Raw genomic sequence first — 14,793 nt, forward strand, 5'->3', positions numbered from 1 at the left:
GACTATGAAACACAATCGTCTCTTAAACAGCCCTGTTGCCTTAGAAATCTAAAACACATGACCTCCAGTGTGTCTTCCTTGCATCCCCAGCTCAGAGACAACCCATGTTCTCATATGCGGGCGCGCTGTATAACATAGTCCAAGTCAGGTCAAATGATGGAACATCCCTTCACGGACAGAAGCAGTTCTAAACCTAGTTTCTATAGAGGCTGCTTTAAATGACCGTGTAAATGTGCTCTTTCAATTTGTTTTAGTTTTAACCTGCTCGCCAACATTGCTGTCAGTGTAGCTTACAAATATTTGACCTGCTATGATCCCTTTATCTAATTGTTTCCCATTGTCACCCTCAACCTGAAGTCACTTTACCTAGCTTCCAGTAAATACATACCTTCATAGTTTTACCATAGTTAAATTCTATATGGCCCTAAATTGTGGTTGCTGCACATATCCCAGAAATTCCTCCAGATTTAAATCCTTTACGTGCAACAGCATAGCTTAGGGTAGTGGGGGATATGGAGAGGGTAGGTTGGTTTGGAGTCTGGAACAATGAATGCTGTCTTCCCCTTCTTACCCCTTCTGTCTTTAGATAATGAACGGACAGCAGCCTGGTTCTAGCCTCCTTGTTGGTCTCCATTTCGACACCAAAAATACACAGGCAGGTGACAATGAGACTGGATTTATACACTCCATACATCGTCAGGAAGGCAAGAAGCATTTTTTAGGAGCTTCAGAGAAAAGATGTGTAGCCCACTAAGTTCTGTTTACCCTAACTTTGTCAATCTTCCAGTGGCATCATTTATAATATAAATAGCATTTGGTGATAAGGTTGAATCTTCAAGGCACCCCAATTTGGGTTGTGAGAGGGCGTAGCAATTTCAATTTCAACAAATAGATGTCTTCCTGCTTTGAAAGGGGAAAATGAGTCTAGCGCCATCCCAACTCAACCAGTCTGAGGTCAGGATTGACTGGAATATATTATGGCCAACTTTATCGAAGGCTGTCGGCAGGTCTGGAAGAATTAGAAGTTGCCTCACAGAATATGTAAATGGCAGCATCCAATAGCTGGAACAAATTCCTTGCAGTGATGCAATATTTTCTGAGGTCAGGCTGGTATGGTTGCAGGAGATTGAGAGTTGATGTGTTTTTTGGCATTTTAATGCCACATCTTCTTTACAAATAACTTTCCATAAGGAAAGCATTTAGTAGTTATTACCTAAAGTTGAAGTCTGTGGGATCGAGACATAATGCCTTTTTGACAGATACTTTTAATACAAATCTGTCCACCCTTATTGGATTAGTGAAGTTAAATAGTGTTGTATATTTGCAAGCAATTAATTTGTGTTTTCTTTATTTTAGGATGATCAGAAGCAAAAGGATGAGCAGTTGGTCTCCTTTGACATGTACGTTTTTCACATATTCATGTTACAATTTCATGCAGAGTATTAATTCTTAAGTGCATTACGGTGTGCGCTATTGGCCTTTTGAGAAAAACGAAAGCAAGTCAGAATATTGAAGTAGAATGTCATAAATGTACCTCAAATGAATACTTGGCAGGCAAAATATGTGCATGTCTAAACATATATTCTTGATCCCTTTAAAAGAACATTATTTACATGTATGTATTTATGGCATTTATGAAGTACGAACCTTTCTGGGAAGCAGCAGAGTACTGTATAGAGAGGGAAACTTATGCATAAAGAACAGGCCAAAATTCGATACCCACTGATTTAGAGAAAGGTATTTTGGCTACTAGTGATCATTATTTACCTACATATTTTTGATGTAAAAAAGGGAAGTTGGGTTGCGTCAATTGGCTTTTATACTGCACACATCAGCACTGTTGTGGTCTTAAAATGGTCAATCCCTTCTCCTTATGGGCGAACTGTGAGCCCCACCTAGGGTGTAAACAAGACTATGGTCGGTGGGGTGAAAAGGTAAGCAGGAAATGGCAAAAGAGGAAGAAAGCTAGAGAACAAAACAGAACAAACATGTCCTAATAAAAAGGGAAAGATAATATACGGTTAGTGATGGCGATTTCTGCAGTGTTGCTACTGTTTTTTTTTTTAATTCCCACTTGAATTGTATGCAGTCTACTGATAAAATTTGCCCAAAGATGGGAGTAAATTCAAAAACAAAATACAATCCCTGAAGTAAACAGGCTTCTCCTCTATCCTGGCTGCTTCTTTTCTTGCCATGTGTACTCTGCATACTTGTGGTCTGCATGTACTGAGTCCACCATCTCAAGGAAACTAGTAAATATGCAAGAACTCAATATTTTTCCAGCTTTTTAACTATGGCCACCTAAGGAAAGTTCTTAAAATGTAAGATGGTAGATGTCTTTTTTTTTCAATTCCAAGGGAACATTTTTGTTCGTTTTGCTGCACGTCTAAACGGAGGTTGTTAAGCAAGGACGTTTTTATATTATTGAAGGATCTTGTACGGAAAAGCACGGTTTAGGAGGACTTGTTCATATCATGGTTTAGGAGGACTTGTGTGATGCTGAATTGAGGACATGTTGATATGGTTGGTCCCAAGGTGTGGTGTTTAAATAGGATTACTTGATATTGCAGCAGGAGAGGGCGTGCAGTGGCCCCACTAACGGAATATAGGTTAAAGTTGATGACTTGTCTGAGGAATGGTTTCCAGATTCTCTGATAGTTTGATTTGAATCTCTGGTAGCTGCTCAATTGAGCATGCATCCAGTAGCATAGTAAGTCTATTTCATTTAATCAAGCGTATGGAGACCTTGTCTCAGATACAACAGTCATGCTCTGCCTCCACATCATCCATGTATCATTTAGGTACCCAAGGCTATTGAAACCCACATTTCAGTCACCTGCTAGCAGTCTGTGTTCGCAGCCTGGCTTATCTACATGAGGCTTCTTCCTTGCACTTCATGACTTACAGGGACCTCTTCCACGTAAACTGTAAGTCATTGGGTTGCCCCATCCAAGGGCCAATCCAGTTCACAGATTTCAATGTAGTATACAGACTGGGGAATGTAGCCTCCAGTACAGTCTTTCCTCAATGGATATGCTGGCAGGGGATCCATGGGGCTAATCTCGATTCGTCCAACAATTAAACTTGATAATCATGCCCACAGGCCTTCTGGGTGTTCGGAAGTGAATACATTGTGGTATGCTTTTGTGGTTTGTGTTTGGTTATGAGTTACATCAGGTGCCTCCAACTCTTCCTCTACAATGACATCCGGGTTGTCTTGTAGTAGGACTGCTGGCACCTCTCTAACCTGCCTCCACATGTGGGCAATGGAGGGAACAACTCTCTGTAGGTCTACTGCAAAAAGAGGACTTATCCATGAAATCTGTGGATCTGAGATGCACCTTGTCCAAATATTCCAAAAGCTTGGATTCATGCCTTGCACTACTCTGCTTAAAGGGGACGTTCACTTACAAATGTTATGCTTTAAAAATGTTGCCCATAATCAAAAAGATATATTGGCATTATTATTATTATTTTTATTATTATTATTATTTTAAAGTTCCTATGGAATTTCAAGTCATATTTTGCAAGGACTTGGAGGCAGCCATTTTTTAAGCAAAATCAGTTTCTTGTTTGAGTTAATGCTGTGCTCTCGTGGTAACAATCAAACAAAAAACCCCTACTGGGAGCTTTTGCTTATTGCTGCCGGAGAGCAGAGCAGTGGACCATGTCCAAGGGATCGTTCGTGCTGGCAGGCTATGTAGAGGCAAGTGTGCACATGCCCCTCTCCTTTGGACTGCTAATATGTAAGTACTGCTTTCATTCAGTAAATGTACACCCATGTCAAAAGTGGCTCTAGTCTGAATCAGCAACAGGGATGGTCTGGCTGGGGAGATTGTCAGGCCGGTCCCACTGGTAATCAAGTAGGGTCTCCTTCAGTACGTTGTGCATTAGGGCTGCCCGTGGCGCTGCTAGAGTGCAGGTGACCCAATGGGAGCTTTCTCATTCCCTGAGTTTCCAGTTCTTCCTCCAGATCCTCAAAGTTGTGGGCTTCTCTGCTGTGCCCTGAATATTTGCTGTGGCGGGGCTTTTTGCACCTGCTTCGGATCTGTGCTGCTCCCTGAAATCAGCAGAAACATCGTCTGTAGGACCTGCTGTGTGTAGCACTGCACTTTTGCTCTTCCTTCATTGGGACTCTGCTCCCTTCCAACGGCATGCGCTGTGTTACTACTCCTGCTCTGATGAGCGTATAGCTTTTAAATGCAGTAGCTATGGCGGTAGAGGACCTGCATCAACTAGGAACTCTGCACCGTATGTAGCTTTCCTCTCCGTACACCCACTCAGATGGCTGCCTGCTGTGTGGAGCACTGCACTTTTGCTCTTCCTTCATTGGGACTCTGCTCCCTTCCCACGGAGTGCGCTGTGTTACTACTCCTGCTCTGATGAGCGTATAGCTTTTAAATGCAGTGGCTATGGCGGTAGAGGACCTGCGTCAACCAGGAACTCTGCACCGTATGTAGCTTTCCTCTCCGTACCCACACTCGGATGCCTGCCCAGGGCTTGCTGCCTTCACAGCAGAAACAGGGCCACTTCCGTTCCGCTCCGCTCCTTTGCTTCTAAAACCTGAAGCTCTGGTGATCATAGTGGGCTGCTCCGGTGTGGACTGCACACACAGCCTTTCTGCTGGCTGATCCGTTGCGCTCATTGTGCCCTGCAGGACCCTAAATCCTCCTGACAACTAGAGACTGTTCAGCAGCAGGCAGCGTTTTCTCTGCTTGTTCTCCACAAAGCCGATCAGTCCAATGTTCTGCAATGCAAGCCTGCTTTCTTTTCAGAGCTGGTTCAGTGTTTGCAAAGCCAGCTCCCAAAAATTCCCTGCTCTGTGCGTCCTGTCTCGACTCGGGCAATGCATCAATCCCAACTCTTCTGCGGCACCATGCTGCTTCTATGTGCTCGCTGGCAGGTAGGAGAGCGACATGCCACTGCCATCACCTTATTTCACATATACTTTGCGGTGGCTTGAAGTGGGGGCTTGAGGGTGGGACTTACCAAGATTGAGTCAAGCAGTCTGTCCCAACAGAGGTCTGGTATTTGAGGCATTGATACTGATACTGGTGCGGTGCACTGTGGGCATGATCCACCAGGCTCTGCTCTGATCCCCTTGCTGCCCTCACTAACGATCCTTCTGACATGGTCCACTGCTTTGCTCTCCGGCAGCAATAAGCAAAAGCTCGCAGTGTGGGGCTTTTGCTTGATTGTTGCCATGGGAGCACAACATTAACTCATAAACATGAAACTGGATTTGCTTATAAAATGGCTACCTCCAAGCCCTTGTAAAGCAGGACTTTAAGGGTCATTTAAAAAAAAAATATCCATAGGAAAGTTCTTTTTAAAAATAATGCCACTATATCTTTTTTATTATGGCCAACATTTTGAATGCATAAAACGTTTGCGTGAACTTCCCCTTTAAGCATTTCATGATAGAGTGGCCAGATCAGGATCATCAGATCATCCTGTCAAAGCAGCTTCACGCTCAAAACCAAGTGCTCCTGGCCAAATGGCAGGCTGGTGATAGAAAGTCAAGATCTTCCTGCTTAGCTCTGTGACTCCATCTCTCCTTCTCTCTGCCAGCTCTCATGGCAGACAGCATTGACATACCAATTGGTACCAGTTTGCTTGGAAATGGTGTGGCTGCAGGGCCCACTCTGATTAACCCTGTTCAACCGCTCAAGTACCAAAACCCCATAGGTCTCAATTGAGTAGGTGGCTTGGGGACTGTAACATTCTTTGATTTTTCTCTAGCTCTTCTGTGGCAGCTTTCCTTTCTCTGATGCCAGATAGAGCACTATGGGTATCATTGAGCTCTGCTGATATTGAGGTGATGTCGCTCACTGACTCAGCAGTACTCCTAGTCATTGGCATTACATAGGTTAACCTTGGACTGCCCTGATACAGCATCAACAAACTGAGAGGTGGCAGAAAACTGCTCAGAATGGTCAGCATACATTTTCAGTTGCTCATGGCAACATCTTAGACATAAACAAACCAAAAGGCCTATTGGGCGTAACCGTATTTCCCCTCTAGCGCCCAAAAAACTACCATGAAAACACTGTGAAGTGTAAGGAGCTCATGGTGGCAACAGTAAAGACAGACACAAGTGATCACAGTTCAAGGGTGTTTATTAAACTGTATGAATGGGTGAGAAAAACGCCTAACCTAAATCTAAGATGAGGCAAGTTACAGCCATCAAATAAGGCAGTGCTAGTGGTGTCTTGTCAAATGAAAAGGGCCTATACTAAAAAAACTATTGCCAGTCCTTGCCTCTTAGTTACAAAATAGTGTGGGATAATATTCACAAGAAAAGAAAGATGTGTTCACCAAATGATAAGTCAGGATGGTATGGCTGTGGTTTCCCTTCCCCACGTTTTTAGCATGGGACAAGGCAGGACCTCTGAGCACAGCACACTCCTGAGCCTTGCCAGCACAAGGTTATAGTTCCTTGCCACAATACCAGGATCTTCCAGGGCCAAGTCCCTTTTCTCCAAAATCTCTGAAGGCCTAAGGAACCATAAACAACAAAGAAAAGAATATCTTCAATCGGTCTACATGTTGGGCGATTTCCCTTCACCCTTGGATCCCCCTCAGCCGGGCTCCGATCCTTCTTGCAAAATGGGCCTCCCTCAGTCGGGTTCACTATGGCCAAGCATTCACTGTGGATATCCCTCGGTCGGGTTCATATTTGTTACCACAATGTTCACAGGTGTGTTACTGTTCATCCTAATTCGTAGGCATCTCTGTCGGGTTCACATTTGCCAAACAATACTGTTTACTTGGGTTTGATCACAAGGTGGGGTTCACTTCCCTTAGCCTTTCCTTGGCTTTATCACAATACAGGATTCACCTCCCTTAGCTTTCTTCTTGGTGCCCCCTCACTTGGGCTTCGAATCTTCTTCTCTCAGTGTTGGCCTCCCTCAGTCGGGTTCACTACATACAGCCTGTTACTCCGAACACTCCACTTGTTGGATTCACAAGTCTTAATGTCTTTTTAAATAATCTTTCACTATTAGCATCCCTCAGGCGGGTTCACTCTTGTCAACACAATGTTCACAGGGTTATCATGCTTTACCCCCTTCTGCAGGCATCCCTCAGCCGGAATCACAGTTGCCAGTTACATAATTCACTTTATACAATGAGGGATTCACTTCCCTTTGGTTTCCTTTTGGTTAGGGGTCAAAGACTTTCGATTGTACAAGGGGTTTTACTCGACCCTTGTATGACCACTTTGACCTCTTGAGTCAGCTCACCTAGGGCCTCTTGGTCCTCGTAGATTCAAAAAGACAACACAACCCAAAAGGGCACCCCCGCGGTGCTGGACCACTGTGCCGCTGGACCTTGTGCTAGGGTTTCTTTAAAGTTCGTACACATAAGTTCTATGTTCAACAATGTTGCGGCCTGCAACCTTGGGCCGACCACAGTTCGGTTTATTATCAGTTTTCTTTGACTCAACGGCTGTGCTGAGCTGTTGGAGTTTCTTGTCTCCTGAGTCAAGGACAGCACCACAGCGGTAAGTGCTTCTCCCCGCTTCGGCTATCAGCGCATGAGGGCCCTGTGTGCCGTTGACACCTGTCGCACCACACGCTAGCTGGACTTTCTGGTCTTCTGATTTCCCTTTTGGAGTCTTTGCAGGTCTGAGTTGAAAAGGGCAAGGGCAATTCCCTCCCCGTCATCCCTCCAGGTTTCGCTGCCTTTCGCCTCAGTTTGAACTGCCGGTCCGAAATGGCTGATTCCTCATGTGTTCAGCCTCACTCAAAATGTGCTCTTGTGCACCGCCTTTTATCCCAGTAGGGAAGGGAAAGGGCTGTCCAGTGTGCGTAGTTATTGTCCGTTGCCTGACTCTGCCTGACCCTTGTGTTGGGACATGTCAGGTAAAGGGCTCTGGTGTTAGTCCCTTGTCTTTCGTGTTGTAAGAAAGTGTTTGTGTCGGAAAGGGATGGGGGTGTAGAGCTTCTGAATTCTTACGGGGTAGGGTGGGGAAAAGGGGTTGTAAGGAAGGGGGTACCATGTCTCACCCGTAGGTGTCCCACTTCCACTCCCTGAGGTGATCTTCCCGCATTGGTCCACCCCCAGGAACTGGATCCAGTAGTGATGGCCATGTCCTGGCCACCTGGATGACAGATCCCTGGGGACTAGCGGGTGAGACCCCTTCAGGTTTTTCACAGAAGAGAGGAACCTTTTATCTATTTAGAAACGTGAGAACCTTGGTATATGTCTCTGCAAAGATTCGAACTATCCCCATGTGCAAGTGTACTACCCCAAGCAAGCGGTGAAGGGCCACCTATCTAGGTGAAAAGATAGAGGAACTGTCCCTATCTGCGCTCGCTGGTTACTAAAAACCAGCTATTCGTATCAAATTAATCTAAAAACAGATGATTTCGAATTTGGCATGCTTAATTTTATTCTTGACTGTTTCACCATCATGTGTATATGAAATCTTTAAAACAATCTACTCACTGCAGACAGGGGAAAGGGGCTACTAATTATATTCACAATTCCCTTCTGCCTGTTCTTTATTGTTCTTATTCTTATTTTTTATTTTCAATAAATTAGATTGGCAAAGGAAACAAGTGGGAAATTATCTGCACTTGAAATTATTGTACATCAATAGTTTGTCTAGGTGTGCATTTTATCCCTACACATCTACTAATGTCAAATTGTTTCAATGGGATACAAGTGATTTTTACCACCTTCGTCAGGACGGTCGTTTAGTCTGTAGTCATGAACTCCCTTGTATTTCAGTTCAGTTGCCACAACAAACAACATGGTTTCTTCATGCTGTGGAGATTGCACACTCTGTGGAGGATAAAACAAATAGAGACACTCTATTATGCTGAAAACTGACTATGAGACGGTGCAAGAATTGGATGCATTTACTGGTGCACCATAAAATAGCAAAAGGAAAGAGTAGTTTCAGTCGTCAACAATTTACCAGACTCACCAGTGTATTCCTTCAGTGGGCCATCGTCTGTAGCACATGGTGTTGCTTCACTGAGGTGTTATCTGCACCATTCTCTGTGTTGGGCATTGTGATGTCCCCATTCTTTAGGACTATTTTTCAGGGGTAGCTTTCTCACATGTTCTGTGTAGGAAGCAGACCCCACTTGATAAGTTAGTATTTTAGAGAGCTGAACAAGTCGAGCGCACATTTACCAGCACATACAAGCATTAAGTTGTGGTGCACTGCCCTCGACCGGCGCACCATGCTAGTAAAAGCATAACTGAGCGGCGAGGGCCATGAACTTATCCAAAGTCTTACCATTGCGAGTGTTCCTACATCTCTCCTCAGGATGCGGCTCAACTGTGACTGTCTAATCTGTTACTCCCGAACACATACAAATGGTGGATACTTGCAGTCACATGATCGTGTAGTTGACATTGGGACTTCAGTGTCTGGCGTGCACCTTCTTTGGCTACTATTGTGATGCATATTTCTCAATCTCTGTATGTATACTGATTCGTAGCCTACCCAATTCTCATAATTTTTTAAGGGACTATGTTGCTCAGTTGGGGGAAAATACATACATTGTAAAATGTACACCATAAACAATCTGTATCTAATTTTTCCCCACTTGCGCAGTGATAATGATCAGGAAGTGCTGCTTCTGAAAGTCTCCGGAGCGCATTTCGAATCGTGGTACCTCCCGATTGCATGATTACATAGGCGCCGCTGTGTACTTGGTCACTGCCATGATCCATTAGTAATAGATGTTCTGTGTAATAAAGCACACTGTCAATTTACATAATGTATGTTGTACCTGGTACAGATTGTGCCAAATTGCTCTCATTTTTATGTATTGAATTTTGAGCCACAGATCGTACAACTAGCTGCAAAATACAGCAAACCCTTTGTGTCATTGGATTCACTTGTAAAGGTGCTGCTTGTACACTTGTGCTTGTCGCCATACTATGGTAACGGATTAGAAGTGCAAGCCATCTGTTTGTTCCTGGTGTCCTGGGTTGGGTAGCAATCTTTCTGCAAGTTTGGACACTGGGATTTTCAGATTTCTCTCCTCCTTTTTACCTGCACAACCCCTTTTTGACTCTCCTTCATCACCTCGAAATTTAGCAGACGTCCCAGACTATTTGTACCACTCTCTTCTCCAGCATTGGATCTTTCAAGAATTCACATGCTATTTGAATATGATTATACAGCAGTACTTATACACAACCAAATGGGTGGAGACATAGCTCAATAGAAGCAATCAACTCACCTCTGGAACACTGACCACATGCAAACAGGTTGCAAAGCACTAACTGGCTGACTGTGGACTCCTCCCTGGAATCCCTTTTGGGTCATGCTGCCCACAGCCAATTAGACCGGTCCCCTTAGCGCTGCTGCTAGTGTACATCTTCAGATTTTGTTACTGCACGTCAAGTGTGGGAGTCCTCAAATTATTTCTTCTACAATTTTGATGTTTTTGTGCCTTTTTCATAGTTTTTCCTATCAAATCTTCTGGTTTGGTGCCATATCGCTTCTCGCCTATGACAGTGAAGTCTCGCCCCATTTCATTGCCTCCGGAGTTAAAATCTTCCATCTGAGGCCTTCTAGAGTCCGTTGAGATGACAAATGGAAGAAAAGACTTTTATGGGCCTGCTCAACATGTAACCTGAAGAACGTTTACATCGAGGATCTTCATGAACAGTGTCTCTACTGTCTATATCCGTACCACGACTTGAAAATTGGTACCATCTGCGAGTCGTTCTCATCCAATACCCACAAGGACTTCCACCGCAGGTTAGTGGCCTGGTTAGAGGAAGGTGTCGGGGCCTCTGTTTAATAAAAAAAGGGACATGGATCACACGCTCTGGCTGCTCCCTCCTCGATGATATTGTTGACGTCTCGGTCTATGCCTACGGTCACCTCGTTCACCACTTTGATGCCGAGAATGCCTTAGTTGACACCTTAATCATCCATGCATTCTTCTGAAAAGTGACGCTCGTTCATGACTACAGTTCCATCTAAATCCTCTTCGATAAAAACAACCAGCCGACGACTCCACCAAGGCAACTATGTAAAACTAGACCATTGCTTGTGTCCGATCGGCCACTTCGACACCTTGGTACATCTTCCAGAGCTCTAAAATAGCTAACCTCTTTTCCAATTCTTTCCCCATGTACGCAGCGTGCATGTATGTGGTCATGTGTTGCAATACCGCTCCCACCTGTATAAGTTTGCTTGCAAGAATTCTATATGGGCCGCTCTCCATAGGAAACCCTGCGATCTTGCGGCTAGATGCCGAAGAGTGCTCAATTGTCCGAAACTCTGAAGTTCTACTTAAGCGATGTGTCACAAGTCTCTCCCCTTCTCACCTGTTTTTCCTTGCTTGCGACCTTCTTGGATGATTTCTTTCGCACGGTCCGGGATTTGTATAGACCCGTGTGCTGATCTTCGGTTTCCAGCGTGAGGATAGCAGTCCTACACCAGGAGGCGTTCAGATGTCCAGGACCGGGAACCAGGAAGGACCAATGTCCGAGCTCAGAGCCACGGAACGCTGTGACCCGAGCGCAGACGAGGATCCAGGAAGAAGCTCGAAGGTAAATTCGAGGAAAGGAAAGGAAGTTGAATCAAGGAATCGGGAAACCGGACTCGGAAGGAAGCCCCGAGCGAACTCCGGCAACACACGTCCGACTACTCTGAGCAGTAGCGTTGAGACGCGCAGAGCTGCGGGGGCGTGTCTGTTTTGTAGAATGTTGAATGTAGCGCGTAAAGACTGGCAAGCTGCGTTCCGCACCAAACGGCCATGTTGGAAGGATCACGGAATTCATTCCTCTATGGGTCAGGGACCACGAAGACCAGAATGGACGCATGCAGCGGTTCATGACACGATGGGTCGGTAACTATCCGACATGCTACCACGTGAACCGTTAGGTACTTTTTAAATGAGGAAGTGCATCATTACATGGATGGGGGTGCAGAATAACTCTTACACCAATAACCAGACCGACTCAGGAAGTTGGAAAACAAAAGCTGTTTTATTGTCAATTGTCTAAAACAGGGAGTACAGTGAACATCAACGGACGCCTCACAGCATAATCTCGAAGCATCACATGAAGAAACATCCTTATATAGCAAGAATTTGTCATACGTGATGTCATACTATGTGGCAAAGTAAGAAAAACCTACTTGGCATTTTGATATGTCTGCAGGGAACATCTAGGTATACTTTCTGTAGGGGATTGGATTGTGATTGGATTCTATAATCAGGTGGACAACTTATGCCCACCCTTTGTGCAATCCATCCTCAGTATTTGTTAGATACACGACACACCATTGGCTCTCAAACTATAGGGCTCTTCATTACATGGCCTTCTATAATTGGTTGGCACGCTTGTACCCTTCTGGAATATTCGACTCGCTAGAAGCACGCAAACTGGTACCCCATAGGCTTGTGGGTGGACTTGACCATGCCTTCCCACCCAATTAGCCCACCATCCATCATCACTCATGCCGTCTGCCATTCGAATTGTCTTTGGACTCGGCCTTGCACAGTATCACTGCTCCTGAGAATAGAAGGGAGTGTGAGCACGTTCTTATCTTCAAGTCTCGGTGCAGCTTGCCCATTTCCATCCATCCCACATGACAGGAGACCGCGTTTGAGCTCTTTTCTTCGCTTTTAATATTTAATGAATAAAAATTGGCACTCGTAGTGTCTCCGTCGCATCTTAACAGGAGCTCGCCTCGTTTCTCACGTTCTTTGTATCCCCTTTAATAGATAACCAGTTCTTGGCTGCCCCAACCCTTGACACTGGGCCAGACAGCCTTCTCGATTCTTCCATGATTTTCTGTTTTTCTCTACTGTGCCACATTTTCAACCCTTCTCTTTCACGGGTCCTGGCTTACTAAAGTTGTGACATCGAACATATATATATATACACACTGGCAAAAAACGTTGTTAAAGGAACGTTATGGTTAAATTCCACTAGCAAAAACCTATGCAATTCAATGGACAAACGTTGTTACAGGGACGTTATGGCTACAGGTACAAGCGAAAACTCCCCAAAATCCGCAAGGTATGGTAAGCAAAGCAAACATAACTCGCGCCACCAGTGTACACTGCAAGGACTAACACCCATGACATCAAAGATGCCATCACAAATCTCATTCATGCCAACATTCTGTGCCCAGAAAAGTGTAGGGATGGTAACGTTTCAAAAATCGTACCTACCATACTGATGACGTAACGGGAAATGATGCCACATCAACTTCACCCAATGAAATGACAGGACATAACATCACAGGAAATTATTTCACGTTAACTTTGACCTTGTGACATCACAGGAAACTACCTCAGTTGGCATATGGCCTTCAAGAGATCACAGCAGCGGAGTGTCTGATGTGCTCCATCCCATATCCTCTTACCTCTTGAAGACAAGTACCAAATGAGTGACGTTTACATAGTGTCACCAGTTTCTTCCTCAGCAGAACATAATTTCCTCTTGAAACATATCAATAACAATGTCATTCACCATCCACTTTGTTCACTTGGTTTCATCCAGTTCTAAAAATCCAATGTATGAGATCACGTCACATACTGTACGAATGAACCATTTTAATAGGTATTGCTAAAACAAACAACATGTCAGTGAGTGAAGACGAACAAGTAAAGAAGTGATAAGTGTACTCAGTAGATAAATGCAGTAACTTTTTAAACAGCAAAGAGTACCTTGACATCAAACAGATTTTATTTTGTAGAGGCCTAACAAAGCCTACACTTTTTAACAAAAAACAGGTGTACTTGGTGTTACAAACCGTAATGTTACATTGAAATAAGGAAGCATCAGAAAAATGGGGCCAAAAATGAGCAAACATAGAATACAGGGTTGCAAAATCAGGCGAGATAGGAGCAATGTAGATGCTACTTGTAGCAGAGAAGGGTCTGCCTAGCTTAACACTTAGCAGGAGCTGAATTTGACTCCCACACCAACTACTGCTAAACAAGCACACCTATGTCAATTTGGACAATCTGTAATTAAACATTAACACATCTACAACAAAATAATTTGTGAAAGGAATCCTTAGTTATCCAAGAAAAAATCCTCTACACGTGTTTCACCACAAAGTGTGGATCTTCAGGAGGTGAAAACTACTCTTCTGTTGATTTATCCTATTTATGATTTGGCAGTTTGTTTTATCATTTCACCAGAAAATGTGTCCATGCTTTTTGTACTGGTTGAATGGAATGGGTTTCATAATCCAATGTTTCTTGATGGAGAGGAAGAAGGGGATACTTCTTCCCTTGGTGGCCATGAGCAGGAGTTTCTTTGTTTGGACAGGTTATGCTTTAAATTTGCTTTTCTTTTGTACATTGATTGTATTCTTGTGTGTTCGGATTGGTTAAAGGATTGGATTGTGTATAAGGTCTTTATAAGATTATATCACTGTAACCAAGAGCCAAGTATCCCTATTTAACTGAGACAAGTTCATGTAACAGCTCCTCAACGCCCTCGGGCTGCTAGTGCGCTTTACAAATCCAGATAAAAAAAATAAAAAATAAAATAAAACATAATATATCACTCAGTTTCCTACACAAGCAATGTGATCTCGCAAGGAACAGATACAGTATTGCGGGTTTGTGAAACGTGTATAGAGGCTCAAAGAACACATCGCTGACTTTCCTACACAGTCACTCAGACCTCACAAGATACACATACACTGGTGGGGGTCTGTGCAAAGTGCATTAGCGACCTTTATAAGATATCACTGCGTTTCCTACAAAATCAGTCAGACTGCCCACGTTACACAAACACTGTGGGGGGCCTCTGAATGTTCTTGAGCATTATGTCACAAATGCATGT

General features: G+C 44.1%; 1 protein-coding gene across 1 annotated transcript in view; it reads left to right on the top strand.

Annotated features, from left to right (window-relative positions):
- STX12 (syntaxin 12) overlaps window positions 1–14,793 on the top strand; it is a 727,233-nt gene that overhangs the window by 384,987 nt on the left and 327,453 nt on the right. The window contains exon 5 of the mRNA XM_069623056.1: window positions 1,357–1,400. Coding sequence (XP_069479157.1) covers window positions 1,357–1,400 — 44 coding nt within the window. The remainder of the gene's footprint in view (window positions 1–1,356; window positions 1,401–14,793) is intronic.

Source organism: Ambystoma mexicanum, chromosome 11 (assembly GCF_040938575.1).
Source record: "Ambystoma mexicanum isolate Mex_15411 chromosome 11, UKY_AmexF1_1, whole genome shotgun sequence".
NCBI lineage: Eukaryota > Metazoa > Chordata > Amphibia > Caudata > Ambystomatidae > Ambystoma > Ambystoma mexicanum.